At 54.9% G+C, this 12,998-nt stretch overlaps 1 protein-coding gene across 2 annotated transcripts; it reads left to right on the forward strand.

Annotated features, from left to right (window-relative positions):
- Positions 1-3,645: 3,645 nt before the first annotated feature.
- CCK (cholecystokinin) lies at positions 3,646-8,571 on the forward strand. Of its 2 annotated transcripts, none has more exons than XM_080672799.1 (3): positions 3,646-3,776; positions 4,776-5,010; positions 8,182-8,571. In XM_080672799.1, exons 2-3 carry the CDS (start codon positions 4,797-4,799, stop codon positions 8,313-8,315), a joined length of 348 nt encoding a protein of 115 aa, XP_080528925.1. In that variant the 5' UTR covers positions 3,646-3,776; positions 4,776-4,796; the 3' UTR covers positions 8,316-8,571. The 2 variants fall into 2 exon arrangements, with proteins under 2 accessions (XP_080528925.1, XP_080528926.1); XM_080672800.1 differs by lacking the exon at positions 3,646-3,776 and adding an exon at positions 4,120-4,138.
- Positions 8,572-12,998: the final 4,427 nt, after the last annotated feature.

Consider the following 12,998-nt stretch of genomic DNA (forward strand, 5'->3'; position numbering starts at 1 on the left):
AAATTTCTACAAAGGAAAGTGAGCCAGAGGACAGGTCTGAGGACACTGGCTGTCCGTTACCCCGGCAACCATCGCTGGAGGGCTTTCCAGCATTAGTTTGAAAAGCGAAGGTTCGTTCTGCATGGAGATCGATTGGCGGGGAGCTGACCTCTTCCCACTCCTGTCACCTATTCATAATGGGACTTCTCATTTCCAGTAGCTCTTACATCCCTGGCTGTAAGAAATCGTGCTAAAAACAGTTTACTAGGTAGCTATTTGGGAGTCAGTGACCCAGAGGAAGGCCAGCAAATGGCTTTTTATTCACCACTGTATGCCTTGTCAATGCAGTCAACTAAACCAAGAGTTGCTTATCATTATTATTGTTTATATTATTAATACTATTTATTCATCACTAAACATGTGTCCAGCATAATCCTTGCCCTGAGTGAATAAGTCACAGTGACTGGATATGTTCATATAAATGAAGGGTTCAGTCAACAAATATTTATTGGGTAACTGCTATGTACCAAGGAAATTAAGGTAAAATATGGTAGCTCTAACACTGAGTACCTACAAAGGATTAGCAGCAGGCCTGAGGTGCTAGGGAATTAATGACCCCTCCCTGGAACTGTTCTCAACCAGTGACTGACCAGAGTTGATGTACACATGCCTCAGCTCCCTTGGCCCCGAAGGTGACATAACTCTGGCGAAGATGTTCCACGCTGGCCCCACATGCCCCCCGGTGGGATTAAGTACCGCCCACCCGTGTCACGGGACATTTGTCATTGTGATGTCGCTCCTGCCTTTCTTAAGCCAGCCTGCTTCACTCCACCCGGTGGCGTTGGGATTTGTGACCCTGGAATGACAGTCTCCAAGGTCCTCCGCAGATTTAAGATTCCTTGAGTCCACCCACCTTTTAGAAACGCCAGTGAAAGAATGAGATACTCTTCCAAATCCCGGCAGGGTGCAGTCTGTCATGGACTAAATGTTCATGACCTCCCAAAATTCGTATGTTGAAGCCCCGACCCTCAAAGGAGGTGTGACCTTTGGCTGGTAATTAGGGTTGGCTAAGATCCAGGAGGGTGGGGTCCTCATGAGGGAACCAGTGCCCTTGTGAGAAGAAAAGCAGGGAGCTTGCTTTCTCTCTCCACCACGTGAGGACGCAGCGAGGAGACAGGCATCTGTAGGCCAGGAGGAGAGATCTCAGCAGGACCTGACTGTGCACCCCTCTCCCCATCTTGGTCGGGGCTTTTTGTGGCGCCACAGGAACAGGGAGGCATATTTGGAGGTGAAGGGAGGCTAACACCCTTGTAGCAGCTAGCGGCCAGTCAACATGCATGGGAGTTGGTGGGTAGAGGCCCCAGGCTCTCCACCCGGCCTCAGGTGGGCTTGTTATGGGGCAAGTTCCAAGAGGTACCTCACTGAGTCCCCAGGGGATTGAGGCCACAGCAGTGACCTGCCACTAACATGCACGGGGTTTGCTCCTCTCTCCCTGCACCCTCGCCCCTGCTCCATGAGATCACTCCCAAAGGCAGTTCCGGCAGCCACGTGCCGTCTCAGCCCTGCTTTTGTGAGCACGCAAACTAAGACAAGAGACTCTGAAGGAACTCATCCTTGCGAAGAGGAAGTGCTGTTCACCACAACCACCGTGACTTCTTTCCTTCCAGCCAATCAGTCCCTATATCGGGAGATGCCCCTGGCTGCGTGGGCCTTTGAAAACTTCTAAGACAAATAATGGCGTTTCTCACACGTGTCCAAGAGAAAAAAACTCAAGGCCCAAAATAGATGTTCTCAAACGAATCCGTCTCTAATGACAGCAAACAGTCCCCTGACCTCCTTTAAATGGGGATCACTTGTAACAAGTTTAAATTCTATGAATAATAAATTCGGAGGCTCTGGTATGTCCCTGGAAATTCCACTCAGTTCTCGACAAAGGTGAAATTCCTTTTACCCACAATCAGATGGAAACGTCTAGATTCCAAAGCCAGTCAACAGTCACAAGTTTCCTCTCACTGCTCCTCTCTCTCAAATGCCGCATGTGGAGGTGGTTCCCATGCCGTGGGTCCCCTGGGTGAAGGCAGGGACCCTCCACATCAGGGCCCCAGCCAGCCCGGCTCACTCAGCGAGAAGGAGGTGGGGTGGAGGGGACAGAGGGACAACGCCCTATCTAGTCCTTTTTCTGAGACAAGAGGACGGCGTGGGGTGAAATTGAATTACCATCTCCCCCTTGGTGAAATACAGAACCTCCAAGCCAGGTAGGTAAAAGCCCGTAGTAAGGCCCTGTCTTCATTTGCACAGAAAAGCAAACTTGTTCTTAGCAGTGAGGTCTGCATATCCACGAGCCTAACAGGGGCCTCAGGCAGGGCTGGCGCGTGTTCATGCCAATCCCATGCCCCTGCTCCACCTTCTCCCTGCCAAGCTTGGGGGGGGGGCACCAGGACCCCAGGAGAGCGTCCCCACAGTCCCACCATCCCGGACCCAAGGCTGAGCACAGATTCGGATTTTGAAAGAAATTCTCCAAATCTTTCTCCACGAGGCAGAGGAGGGGCAGGAAGGAGCTGAGGGCCCCGGGTGGATCGTGGATCGGATGGATCGCGGGATTAGTAGTGACCTCCAGGACCCAGGCTGGGGCGGCTGAGGACCTGTGTGCCATCGGTGAAATGGGGTTGGCAGAGCCCTTGCAGGGTCGCTGAACTCTGGCACCAGGTAGCAGATGTCAAAGGGGAGATGGGTGTGGCCCCCCCGCGGCTGGCTAGCTCGGGTCGCCCCGCTTCCGAGCCAGGGGCGCGATGCGCAGGGAAGGGCACACCAGCGCCTCGGGGTCTCCCCTCCCCGCTTGCTCAAAGCCAAAGCCGAGCAACCTGAGCCAGGCGAGCCTGGGGTGCGAGTGCTCGGGTCCTGGGGAAGGGGGGGAAGGGCGGATGCCGAGGGCAGCGGGGACAGAGAGGGGGGCTCTCAGAGGCGCTCGCTGGCGCCACTTGGCGACCAGAAGCCGCGAGCGCTGCAGGCGGGAGCCCCGGCCAGGAGGCAACTGGGTCCCGAAGAGAACCCAGGCCTTTCCCCAACTCTGAGCCAAGCCCGAAGGTGCCCCCTCCTGCTACAGCTGTGGGAACAGAGCCCCCGCGGTGGCGCCGCCCCCACTGACCCAGCGCCTCGGTCTCGGGGTCCAGGAGGCCTGCGGGGGCCTTTCCCGGGCTGAGAAGAAAGTGAAGACCCTCCTCCCTGCCCCCAGGAGACAGCTCCCTGATTCAGAGACCAGCAGCAGCCAGGGGTGCTCAGAGGGGCGACACACCCTCACGCTCAGCACTGCACTTTGCTGACACCCAGCCCTGGCCAGTGTCCCCCCAGTTTCCTTTCCAGCCCCTCGCGTCTAAAGGCGGGCAGTTTCTCATCCGGGACGAGATCCGAGTCTTAGGCTTCCCACCCTGGAGAGCCGGGTGCTGGACCAGGCAGGGGAGAGGGAGCAGGACCGAGCTGGGGGGGCAAGGGGCGGCGGGGCGGGCAGCTTCTCGGACCGAGCGGGGGCTGGGCACCGGACACCCGTCGGGGAGAGGTTCACCCGATGTCACGGGGCCACGGCCCCCTCTCTTCCAGGAGCCACTTCAATGGGCCGTCGCCCCCGCAGCCGCCCTCCGAGCACGTGCGCCGCGGGGCTGCGTCAGCGCGGGGCGGACCGCTGACTGGCCCGCGGCGCCGGGCGGGGCTATTTAAGCGGCTGCCTCGCTCGGCCCCTGAACTTGGCTGGGCTCCCCGCCGCTCCCTGCACAACTGCGAAGCCGGCGACTCCTCCTCCGCAGGTAGGTTCCCGCTCTCGCTCTCCAAGGGGAGCCCGCGCGGCGAGCCCCCTGGAGAGCGCTGTCTGCCCTCGGTGCCCCTCGCATTCCATGGTCCTGTTTTCTGTGCCGTCTCTCCTGCAACGGGAAGGACGTGTCTTACAGTCAGGAAAGCCGGTGAGGGCTGGGGGGGCGGGGGCCGGCGGGGGGGGGGGGCGCTGAGCAGCTGCGTGCTTCTGCAGGCGAGGCGCGGGGACGTCCGTTTGCTGGGATTAGCGGGCGCATGGGGGTTTGTCTGCGGGATGGAGCGCTACGTTACGGTCTATTCGGACGCACCACCGAGAGGGCTTCGAGTTAAGTTCATCCTGCTAAACGCTGCGGCGCAGGTCTTGGGTTTTTTATTTGTGTTTTATTTGCTCGCGGATCTGAAATACAGCGGAGCCGAACCCACCCCCCGGGACGGAGCCCATAGTTCAGACTTGTCTCAAACCCTGCCTGTGCCCATCCCCTAGAAACTTTATAAATATGGCTTTTACTTATCACTCCTACCTTTTAAACGGTGCTTCTCTCCCCTCCCCCCGCCCCCCATATACTCCCCTAGCAAAAGCTTCTTAGCTGTGTGGGAAGGTGCTACCTTCTTCCAGGGTCTGGATCTCCCGTCCGGCTTCCCTGTAGGAGATGCCCCCGCTGTCTTTCATCTCCTGCTTTGGCAGTTAGAAGAGAGACCTCTGCAAACACTTCCTCAAAGTAGAAGAAAACAGGACATTCCTTCTGCTAAACAGGGCGGAAGACGGGGTCTCTGTCCGCCCCCAGACAGCGGGGTCGTTCACCCAAAAGATAAGCCGGATGCGCCCAGACGCGCGTCCCGTGGCCGCCCGGCTCCGTGCGCTTGGCGAGCCCTGGCGCTTGTACCCGCCCGGAAAGTCTGTGGCGCCGCAGGTTTGACCTGAGCCCTCTTCTCCGTTCCCGGGGTGCCCCGACCCTCCGCGAAAGCATACAGCTGCCTCATCTTTTCGTTCACAGCTCCCCTTTGCTCTGGCAACCATGAAAAGCGGCGTGTGCCTGTGCGTGCTGGTGGCGGCGCTGGCGGTGGGCACCCTGGCGCAGCCCGTGCCTCCCCCGGACCCCGAGGGCCCTGGGGCGCAGCGGGACGAGGAGGCGCCCCGGAGACAGCTGAGGGCGGTGCAGAGGGTGGACGACGAGTCCCCAGCGCACCTGGGCGCGCTGCTGGCCAGATACATCCAACAGGCCCGGAAAGGTACGCTGCCTCCCCTGCCCCTCCTCACCTCCGCCCCTGCCCCTGCGCGGGCCTCCCCAAGCGGACCCTCTCTAGCGTCTGCCTCATCCAGGCGGGCAAACCTCCCAGAGCAAACACAGGCGACACCAAAAGGTTTTTCTCTTTTCTTTTCTCTCTCGAGGTAAACTGTCCGGCAGTGCAGTTTCCTGGACGTCCTTTGTGGCAAACAGTTATTAGTAAGGGAAACTTTTTAAAAAGAGCTTTCTTTAAACTAATTTTTGGCACGGTGTTGCTTAAAGTGCTGCACCATATTATGGAGACATGAAAAGAGAATTCCTGAACAAACTGCTGACTCAAAAAGGGCGCACAGATCCACTCAATAGCCTCTTCTGTAAATGCAGAGGAAGTGGGGGGGGGGGGCAGATCCTGGCACTCGGAAACCCCCAGCAGGAAGTGATCCCTGCTGCGGACTCCTGAGCACCGACTGCAGCAGTTTAAAAAGGAGTGCCAATGTGTCCGTTTCCGCCAAAGTCTGTAACTGGAGGAAAGAATCAGTAGCAGTTTTGAGTGCTTGGCGGTGATGGAACAGAATTACCCAACTAAGAGCCCCGCTTGTGATGTTGCTCTTGGAGAGATGTTCCCAAGTGCAGCCTCAGCAAAGTCCTTCTCCAGGAATCAGGTGGTCCAGGGGCTCGCTAGCTGAGTGGCTTACAGGACCCCCTGCCCCCCCCCCCCTTTGCTGGACCTGTCTCAGCTGTAAAGAGGGAGGAGGCTAGAGTGCCACCTTTGGTGCGTTTCAGAGGGAAGCGTGTCCATCTCTAGGGTCCTAAGGAATCGTGACTGCGACCGAGGCAAGTTTTTTCCATCAACTTCATCCACACGATGGTGACCACAGCGATCTGTGGGGCAGTCTGGACAATAAAACCACAGCAAACACTGTGGGAGGGCAAGGGTGGGGTCCCTCTCAGGAGGCTCACTTGACCCACTGGTGTGCCCAGGGCCTTGAATTGAACCCTGACTCCTGTCTCGATTAGACTGGGGGTGGGGAACTGGAGGGCTTCTCTCCCCAGAGTCTCCTATGGCCATCTCTCTCTGCCCATCCTCCTCCGATGCTACTGATGTGCTGAGTTTTGAGGTGCGACGGTGCCTTCTTCTTAATAGCACTTTAAAAAAAGAAGGTAGCTTTCAAATTAATAATTTTTAAACAGTATTTCTCTAGGTAGCTTTCAAATTAATAATTTTTAAACAGTATTTCCTGCGAGGGTGAGACCAGGGCCTTTTAGAGCAGGCGATTTCAGAAGGAAGGAACAGATGATTTGTTCTATTTCTTCCTCTCTTTGGGAAATTGTCCCAACTACCATCTTCTTTTTTTAAAAAAAAATGTTTTTATTGATTTTTAGAGAGAGAGGAAAGGAGAGGGAGAGAGTGATAGAAACATCAAGGAGAGAGAAACATCCCTGATTGGCTGCCTCCTGCACGCCCCCTACTGAGGATGGAGCCTACAAACTGGGCATGTGCCCCGGCTGGGAATCCAACCAGGGACCTCTTGGTTCGTGGGTCGACACTCATCCACTGAACCACACCGGCTGGGCCCAACTACCATCTTCTGCTTTACTTCCCTGCTAATTAAATGGAAAGAGGTGGACTACCAATCAGAAGTCAGAAAGTCTGAACACTTTGGAGGTTCCTAGTGATTGGAAGTTATTGAGATATCTGTCCTTAGATGTGGGCTGCATTTCAGCAGGGCCCATCTGGTATATCCTTGGCTTTTCACTGAGCCGTAATCTGGAGTGTCCTCCCCACTTTCAGGAAAGATGCCCAAGGAACAGTTCTGAGAAGGAAGTTAGTCACCACACCACTTCCCGAGAACTGACCTTGACTTTCTCCCACACATCTTAGCCTGGAGTCACGCTCTTCTATCTGAAGAATATGAACACAGAACAGATATTTACTAACATAAATACTATACAGTTCCTTTGATGATTTGGCATATTTTGAGATCAAATCAGATTTTTTTACTCAACTGTGGTCTATATTATGCTGAAAGATTCTAAAGAGATAATGCTCTCTTTGGGCGGCGCTGAGAAGCTTGGCATTAGGAATTGTCTGCAGACGTTTCAAAGACCTGAGGAGAAGCGGGTCCCTTGGGGAGAGAGGGGGCGTAACGTACACCGGCCCCATGCCCAGCAAGGCCCCGGTGCCACAAAGAGTGGGGACAGTGTTCCCCAATACAGTGGAACCACTGAGTGGTCCTTTGTCCCTCGACTCTCGAAGCCACCTTGGCTTTGCCCATTGAGGCCCCTGAGGGGCGTTTCGTGCCCCTTAGTTTGTACAGGAGAAGGCTTTATGCGGACTTCCCAGCAGGAGGCCACTGTCTGTGAACTCTGGGTGAGGACTGTGTCACATGCATCCGAAGAAGCCACCTCTTCGAGCCTCTGCCCCCTCCCTGTGCTGAGACACAACGAGACTCATTCTCTTCCTAAGGACTTAACTGCCATCCCAAAGGGCCCATTTCAGGTTCAGCTATTGCATTGTGGTCAAAATGACTGAATTAAATCATCTCTTTATTGCCTCTCTCTCTGCCCATCCTCCTCCAATGCTACTGATGTGCTGAGTTTTGAGGTGCGACGGTGCCTTCTTCTTAATAGCACTTTTAAAAAAGAAGGTAGCTTTCAAATGAATAATTTTTAAACAGTATTTCTCTAGCAACAGGACCTGACTCCGTTCTTTTTAACTATTCCAACAACATAATATTGTCATCGCATTATCTTGACAGGAGCCAGGGACGCTCAGGAATAGAAAGGGGTGAGGACAGACATGGGGGAGGACCGGGGAAGGCTTGGTGGGCGTCTGCTGAGGGCCAGCTGCATGAGGGGAAACACCCCTCGGGCGAGGAACAGCTAGGCAGGTCCCAGCTGGGAGAGGCTGGAGTCAAGAAGCCACCTGATCCTTGCCGATCAAGAACCTCGCCCATGACTAGTACATTCTGCCCTCCATCCAGTTACACAGATGTGGGTCCTTCTCTTCTCGTAGATTCTGGTCCAGCAATTTCACGGTCTCCATAGCTCTGTGATACCTTTAAGAGGGTGCACCCACCTATTGCCTGGCTCATTCCATCGTTCTCCTTTGCAAACGGAACTAGTGATGTTCTCGGTATAATGGCCCTGTTTCCTCCCCCCACTGCCCCTGCAGCTCCCTCTGGCCGCACGTCCATGATCAAGAACCTGCAGAGCCGGGACCCCAGCCACCGCATAAGCGACCGGGACTACATGGGCTGGATGGACTTTGGCAGGCGCAGCGCCGAGGAGTATGAGTACCCCTCCTAGGCCCCAGCCCTCGCCAGCACCCTCCTGGCCCCCAGGAGGCAGAATAACAAAACAATCACACTCACAGCTCGTCGTGTCTGAAGTCTGGCATTTTAAATGTCTATTTATTAAGTTCTCAATGTGAAAACCCTGTAAGATTGTCGGGCGCAGCCACGCACCTCAGCAGAATTGTACAAACGGGAAGGCGAATGTCTCCCTCCCCCGTGACCCCTGGTCCCCCAGTGTGGCTATGCTATTAAAGTGATTTCATTCAGTGTCCTTGCTCCCTGTGTCTCCCGAGGGCAGAGGGCCCCCCCAGAAGGTGGGGAAAGGGAAGGCTGATTCCATCTGCTGCAGATGGTCCCAGACAGGGCGAGAGAAATGGGGGGGGGGGGGGGGGCGGGGGGGGCAGGGAGCTGACTTCGATGCTGCAGGTGGGGGGTGGGGGGACATGTGTGTGTGTGTGTGTATGTGTGTGTGTGTGTGTGTGTGTGTGTGTGTGTAAGGACCGCTGCACCAGCTGCACAGCTCAGCCCTGCACCCCGGTTTCCGGGCTGCAGCTGGGCACCACTGCAGGAAGACAACCCGCCCTGCTGGGAGCGAGCCCCACGTGTCTGGGTGAAGCCCAGAGTGGCAGTGGGAAGCGGAGCCACAGCAGCGTGCGTGGGAATTTGAGGTGGCTTTGAGGGGACCTGGTGGAGCTTACTGGGCAGAGGTGGAAGGGAGCCTAAAGACCCGGCCCCCTAAGCCTCACTCAACGCCACCCCTGAATTCAGGATGGGCCCCTCCTAACTGCCCCGCCCTGCTCTGGTCTCTATGCCATGTGCCACCACAGGGACCAGGAACCAGGGCGTTTAGCCTGGCTCTCCCTCAGCCCTTTCTCAGGATTCTGGCCAGACTTCTGCAGCTAAGCTAGTAAGTCTCACAGCAGCTCACGAGCTCTGCTTTCAGGGAGCCTGGGGACCCCCACGGTCCCCTACCTCCCCCTTTTCCTCCTCTCTTCCACCCTCCCCCGCTCACTCCTCCCCCTCCCACCCCCCTCTGCCAGCTGCCCCTCTTGAATCCCTCCAGCTGGCAGGGCCTCCACCCCAGGCCCCTCCTCCTCCAGCTGTTCTGGCCATTTGCACCCCTGGCTCTGCCCATTAGGGCTGCTCTACAGGCTCCTTGTTGCTGATCCATTGAGATTTACAAGTTGAAAAAAACAACAGCTATCATTCTAGCCCAACACACACCCTTTCCCGACCCCCACTCCCGTTTTATAGGTAATAAACTGGCCTAAGACCCCGCAATGCACTGAGGATAGAGCCTGCAGCCCTCTGGGGAGTCAGCTCCTGGCCAGGCTGAGGCATCAAGCTGCCGGCGGTCCCTGCACTTGCGGAGGGATAGCTCTGAACCTCAGCTCTGAGAGGCCCAGCCTGTCCTGACTGGTGACCGCTCAAGTCTCAACGCGGTCAGCAGCTAGAGCGGGGACAGAACTCACTTTCCCAAGAGTTGCTTTTTCCTAACCCGACTGTAACACATCTCTCCTCTAAAGTGAGGGGGTCTTTACACCCCAACCTCCGGCCCCCAACGGCACCTTTGTGCTCAGGTTGTCGAAGGGAAGGGAGGGTGGGAGACATCTATGTTTATTCTTTTAACAAACAACACAAAAACACCATTTTTTTTTCTTGTCTCAGGGTTTAAGAGATAAAGGAAAGAATCTTGACCACTTAGCTAGACTTCCAGATTGAGATGGAGCCACACGAGCATATTGGTGTATTTTATCAGCATCTTCAAATTATTGCTAGTCCTGAAGATAAGTCAACCAGAAGTCAAGCCAAAAGAGAAAAAAAAAAATACTGCCTTGCTAATTTCCCCTGAGACGTCAGAGCAGGGTTAGCCAAAACCTTGGGTATTTCTTAGGGTGACTAAGTACCGCTGAGTAGACACCTCCCCCGACCCTGGGCTCCATCAGTGTGCTGTGGCCGTGTGGAGCTTGGGAGGTACGGGCTAGCAGGGTTCCTCAAACTTTTAAACAGGGAGCCAGTTCACTGTCCCTCAGACCGTTGGAGGGCCGGACTATAGTTTAAAAAAAAAAAAACTATGAACAAATTCCTATGCGCACTGCGGGCCCGGGACGAGTCGGCTGCTAAGCAGGACAGGCAGCAGCCCCCGGCGGGCCGGATAAATGTCCTCGGTGGGCCGCATGTGGCCCGCGGGCCGTAGTTTGAGGACCCCTGGGCTAAAGTATTAAAGAGTAAGGCGCCATGCAATCTACAGCCCACTTTCTCTGGGAAAAGCAAAGAGTAAAGTTATGCAAGGAAGAAGCGTTAAAATGGGGTGGACTGATTTCCACAGGTGAGGACACCCTAGTACAGAACATGTGTTGTAAACTATGTTTTGCTTTCCTGTGTTTCCTCCCCATTTTGTGCTCGATTTCTTCACGTATACCCCAAGCCTGTGCGTACGCTGCCCGTTGGCCTGGAGTGCCTTCATCAAGGCAAACTTGGCTCGTGCCTCATGACTTTCCTCAGCATCTCCGTGAGGCACAGCCACCTGCCTGAATCGCTTTCCAGGGAAAAGCCCACACACCTGATTGCAGGCTTCGAGGCTCAGGGCCCATTCCTTCCCGTGTTCTGCTGTCTCCAAGCGCCCTCTACTGGCCACAGAAAATACATTCTCTCAGGATATGATGTTTCCCAGCCGTGAGCCCAAATGTGCAACACACGAATTTTATATTTTTCTAAATCTTGACTTAATCCCTCTAATGAGCATCCAGTCCATTCAGATAATCCAGAATAACTTCCCCACTGCCACCAACTTCTCCCCAGGTGGCATCTATGTCCCAGTGCCCGCACTCGTTTGTTTCTCCTTCAGATCACATCAAATGGGGGCTGGCGCTGAGTCTGGTCCACAAGGTTCCTCGCAGACCCAGAAGGATGGGTCTCCGCCAACGTGTGACACCACCATTTCAACACGTGGCTTCAGGGGCAGGAAGCAGCATGGATTCTTCTCTGCTCACAGCCCACTGGCCAGAACACTCATGTGCCGTTGCCCACTACATGGCTGGGAAACAAGTAGACCAGATGGCCCGTTTGGTGAACACCCTGGTTTCTCAGCCACAACCGGGATTCATTTCTTTACTGGTGCCTTTCTCTCGGCTTTCCAAACACACCAAGTGCTTTCCGACCTTTGCGCCTTGGCACCCACTGCTCTCTGTGCGAATGCTCTTGTGCTACATCTCACAGGGTTGGCCCAAATGCCACCTCCCTCAGAGGCCTTCCCTGATATCCCAAGGTAGCCACCCACTCCCTCACACCACCCTGTTGTAATCCCCTGCTCGCCCTCATCATGCCACGTTTCCGTGTCTAGTGTTGCCTCTCTCCAGTGGCCTGATGGCAGGCACACTCCACGAGAGAAGCTGCTCGCTGGTTCATCACCAGATCCCCACTACCAACAACCGGGCACGTGGTGGATGTTCAAAATATACTTACTCAGCCGATTCATCCTAAGGATTCCTGTGCCCGTTTTCCAGGTTAACAAATGGAGGACCCAAAGAAGTGGCTGGCCCAAGGTCACACCACTACTCAATGGTAGCACCTGGTATAAAATCCACGCTGAGACCACCCACTGTTTGCGGGCATCATTTCACTGCTTCCCAACGTGGAGGTGGCAGAATAAGTTCTATGGGATCCTTTTCTCACAGTTCTCTGGCGATCCGCCACTGTGTTTGGTTTTTTAAATTCTCTTCACACAACTCTACAGCAATTTGGTAATATCAAGGAACCTGTCTCGCAGATGTGCTCACATATGCGGAAAATTACATATATGCGAGGTTTTTTCATGACCGTGCTGCGGTAGCAAAAAATTAGAATTAACTCAATGCCCAACCATAGAATACTGGTCTATACTGTTCATATTGGGTATGTGCACATGGTGGGGTAGTATACAGCCCTGAAAAGTAGGGAAGAGCTTCAGGTTATGATTGGAAAGTTGTCTAAGATATTGTATTATCCTATATGATAAAAGGCCAATATGCAAATTGACTGAATGGTTGAGTGACCTGATGTGCACTGACCACCAGGGGGCAGATGCTCAACGCAGGAGCTGCCCCCTGGTGGTCAGTGCGCTCCCACAGCGAGAGCACTGCTCAGCCAGAAGCCGGGCTCACGGCTGGTGAGCATAGAGGCTGTGGCAAACAGCCTCTCCCACCTCCACGGCAGCACTAAGGATGTCCAACTGAGGGCTTAGGCCAGGGGTGGGCAAACTTTTTGACTCGAGGGCCACAATGGGTTCTTAAACTGGACCGGAGGGCTGGAACAAAAGCATGGATGGAGTGTTTGTGTGAACTAATATAAATTCAAAGTAAAGGAGCGGAGGGGAGAGCAAGAGAACCCTCCGATCTTTCGGCTCCGTGGGCCGGATAGAACAGCCGAACGGGCCGGATCCAGCCCGCGGGCCGTAATTTGCCCACGGCTGGCTTAGGCCATCCCATAGGGAGTGGGCCTAAGCCGTTGGTCAGACATCCCTCAAGGGGTCCCGGACTGTGAGAGGGCGCAGGCCGAGCTGAGGGACCTCCCCGCACCCGGAGTGCACGAATTTCGTGCACCAGGCCTCTAGACTATATATATAAAAGCCAAGTGACCAGAACAGTGGAACAACTGGAACGACCAGTTGCTATGACGTGCAATGTGGCGGCCAACCGGCCTGATCTGGGCCCCGATC

This window comes from Plecotus auritus (assembly GCF_963455305.1).
Source record: "Plecotus auritus genome assembly, chromosome: 6".
NCBI lineage: Eukaryota > Metazoa > Chordata > Mammalia > Chiroptera > Vespertilionidae > Plecotus > Plecotus auritus.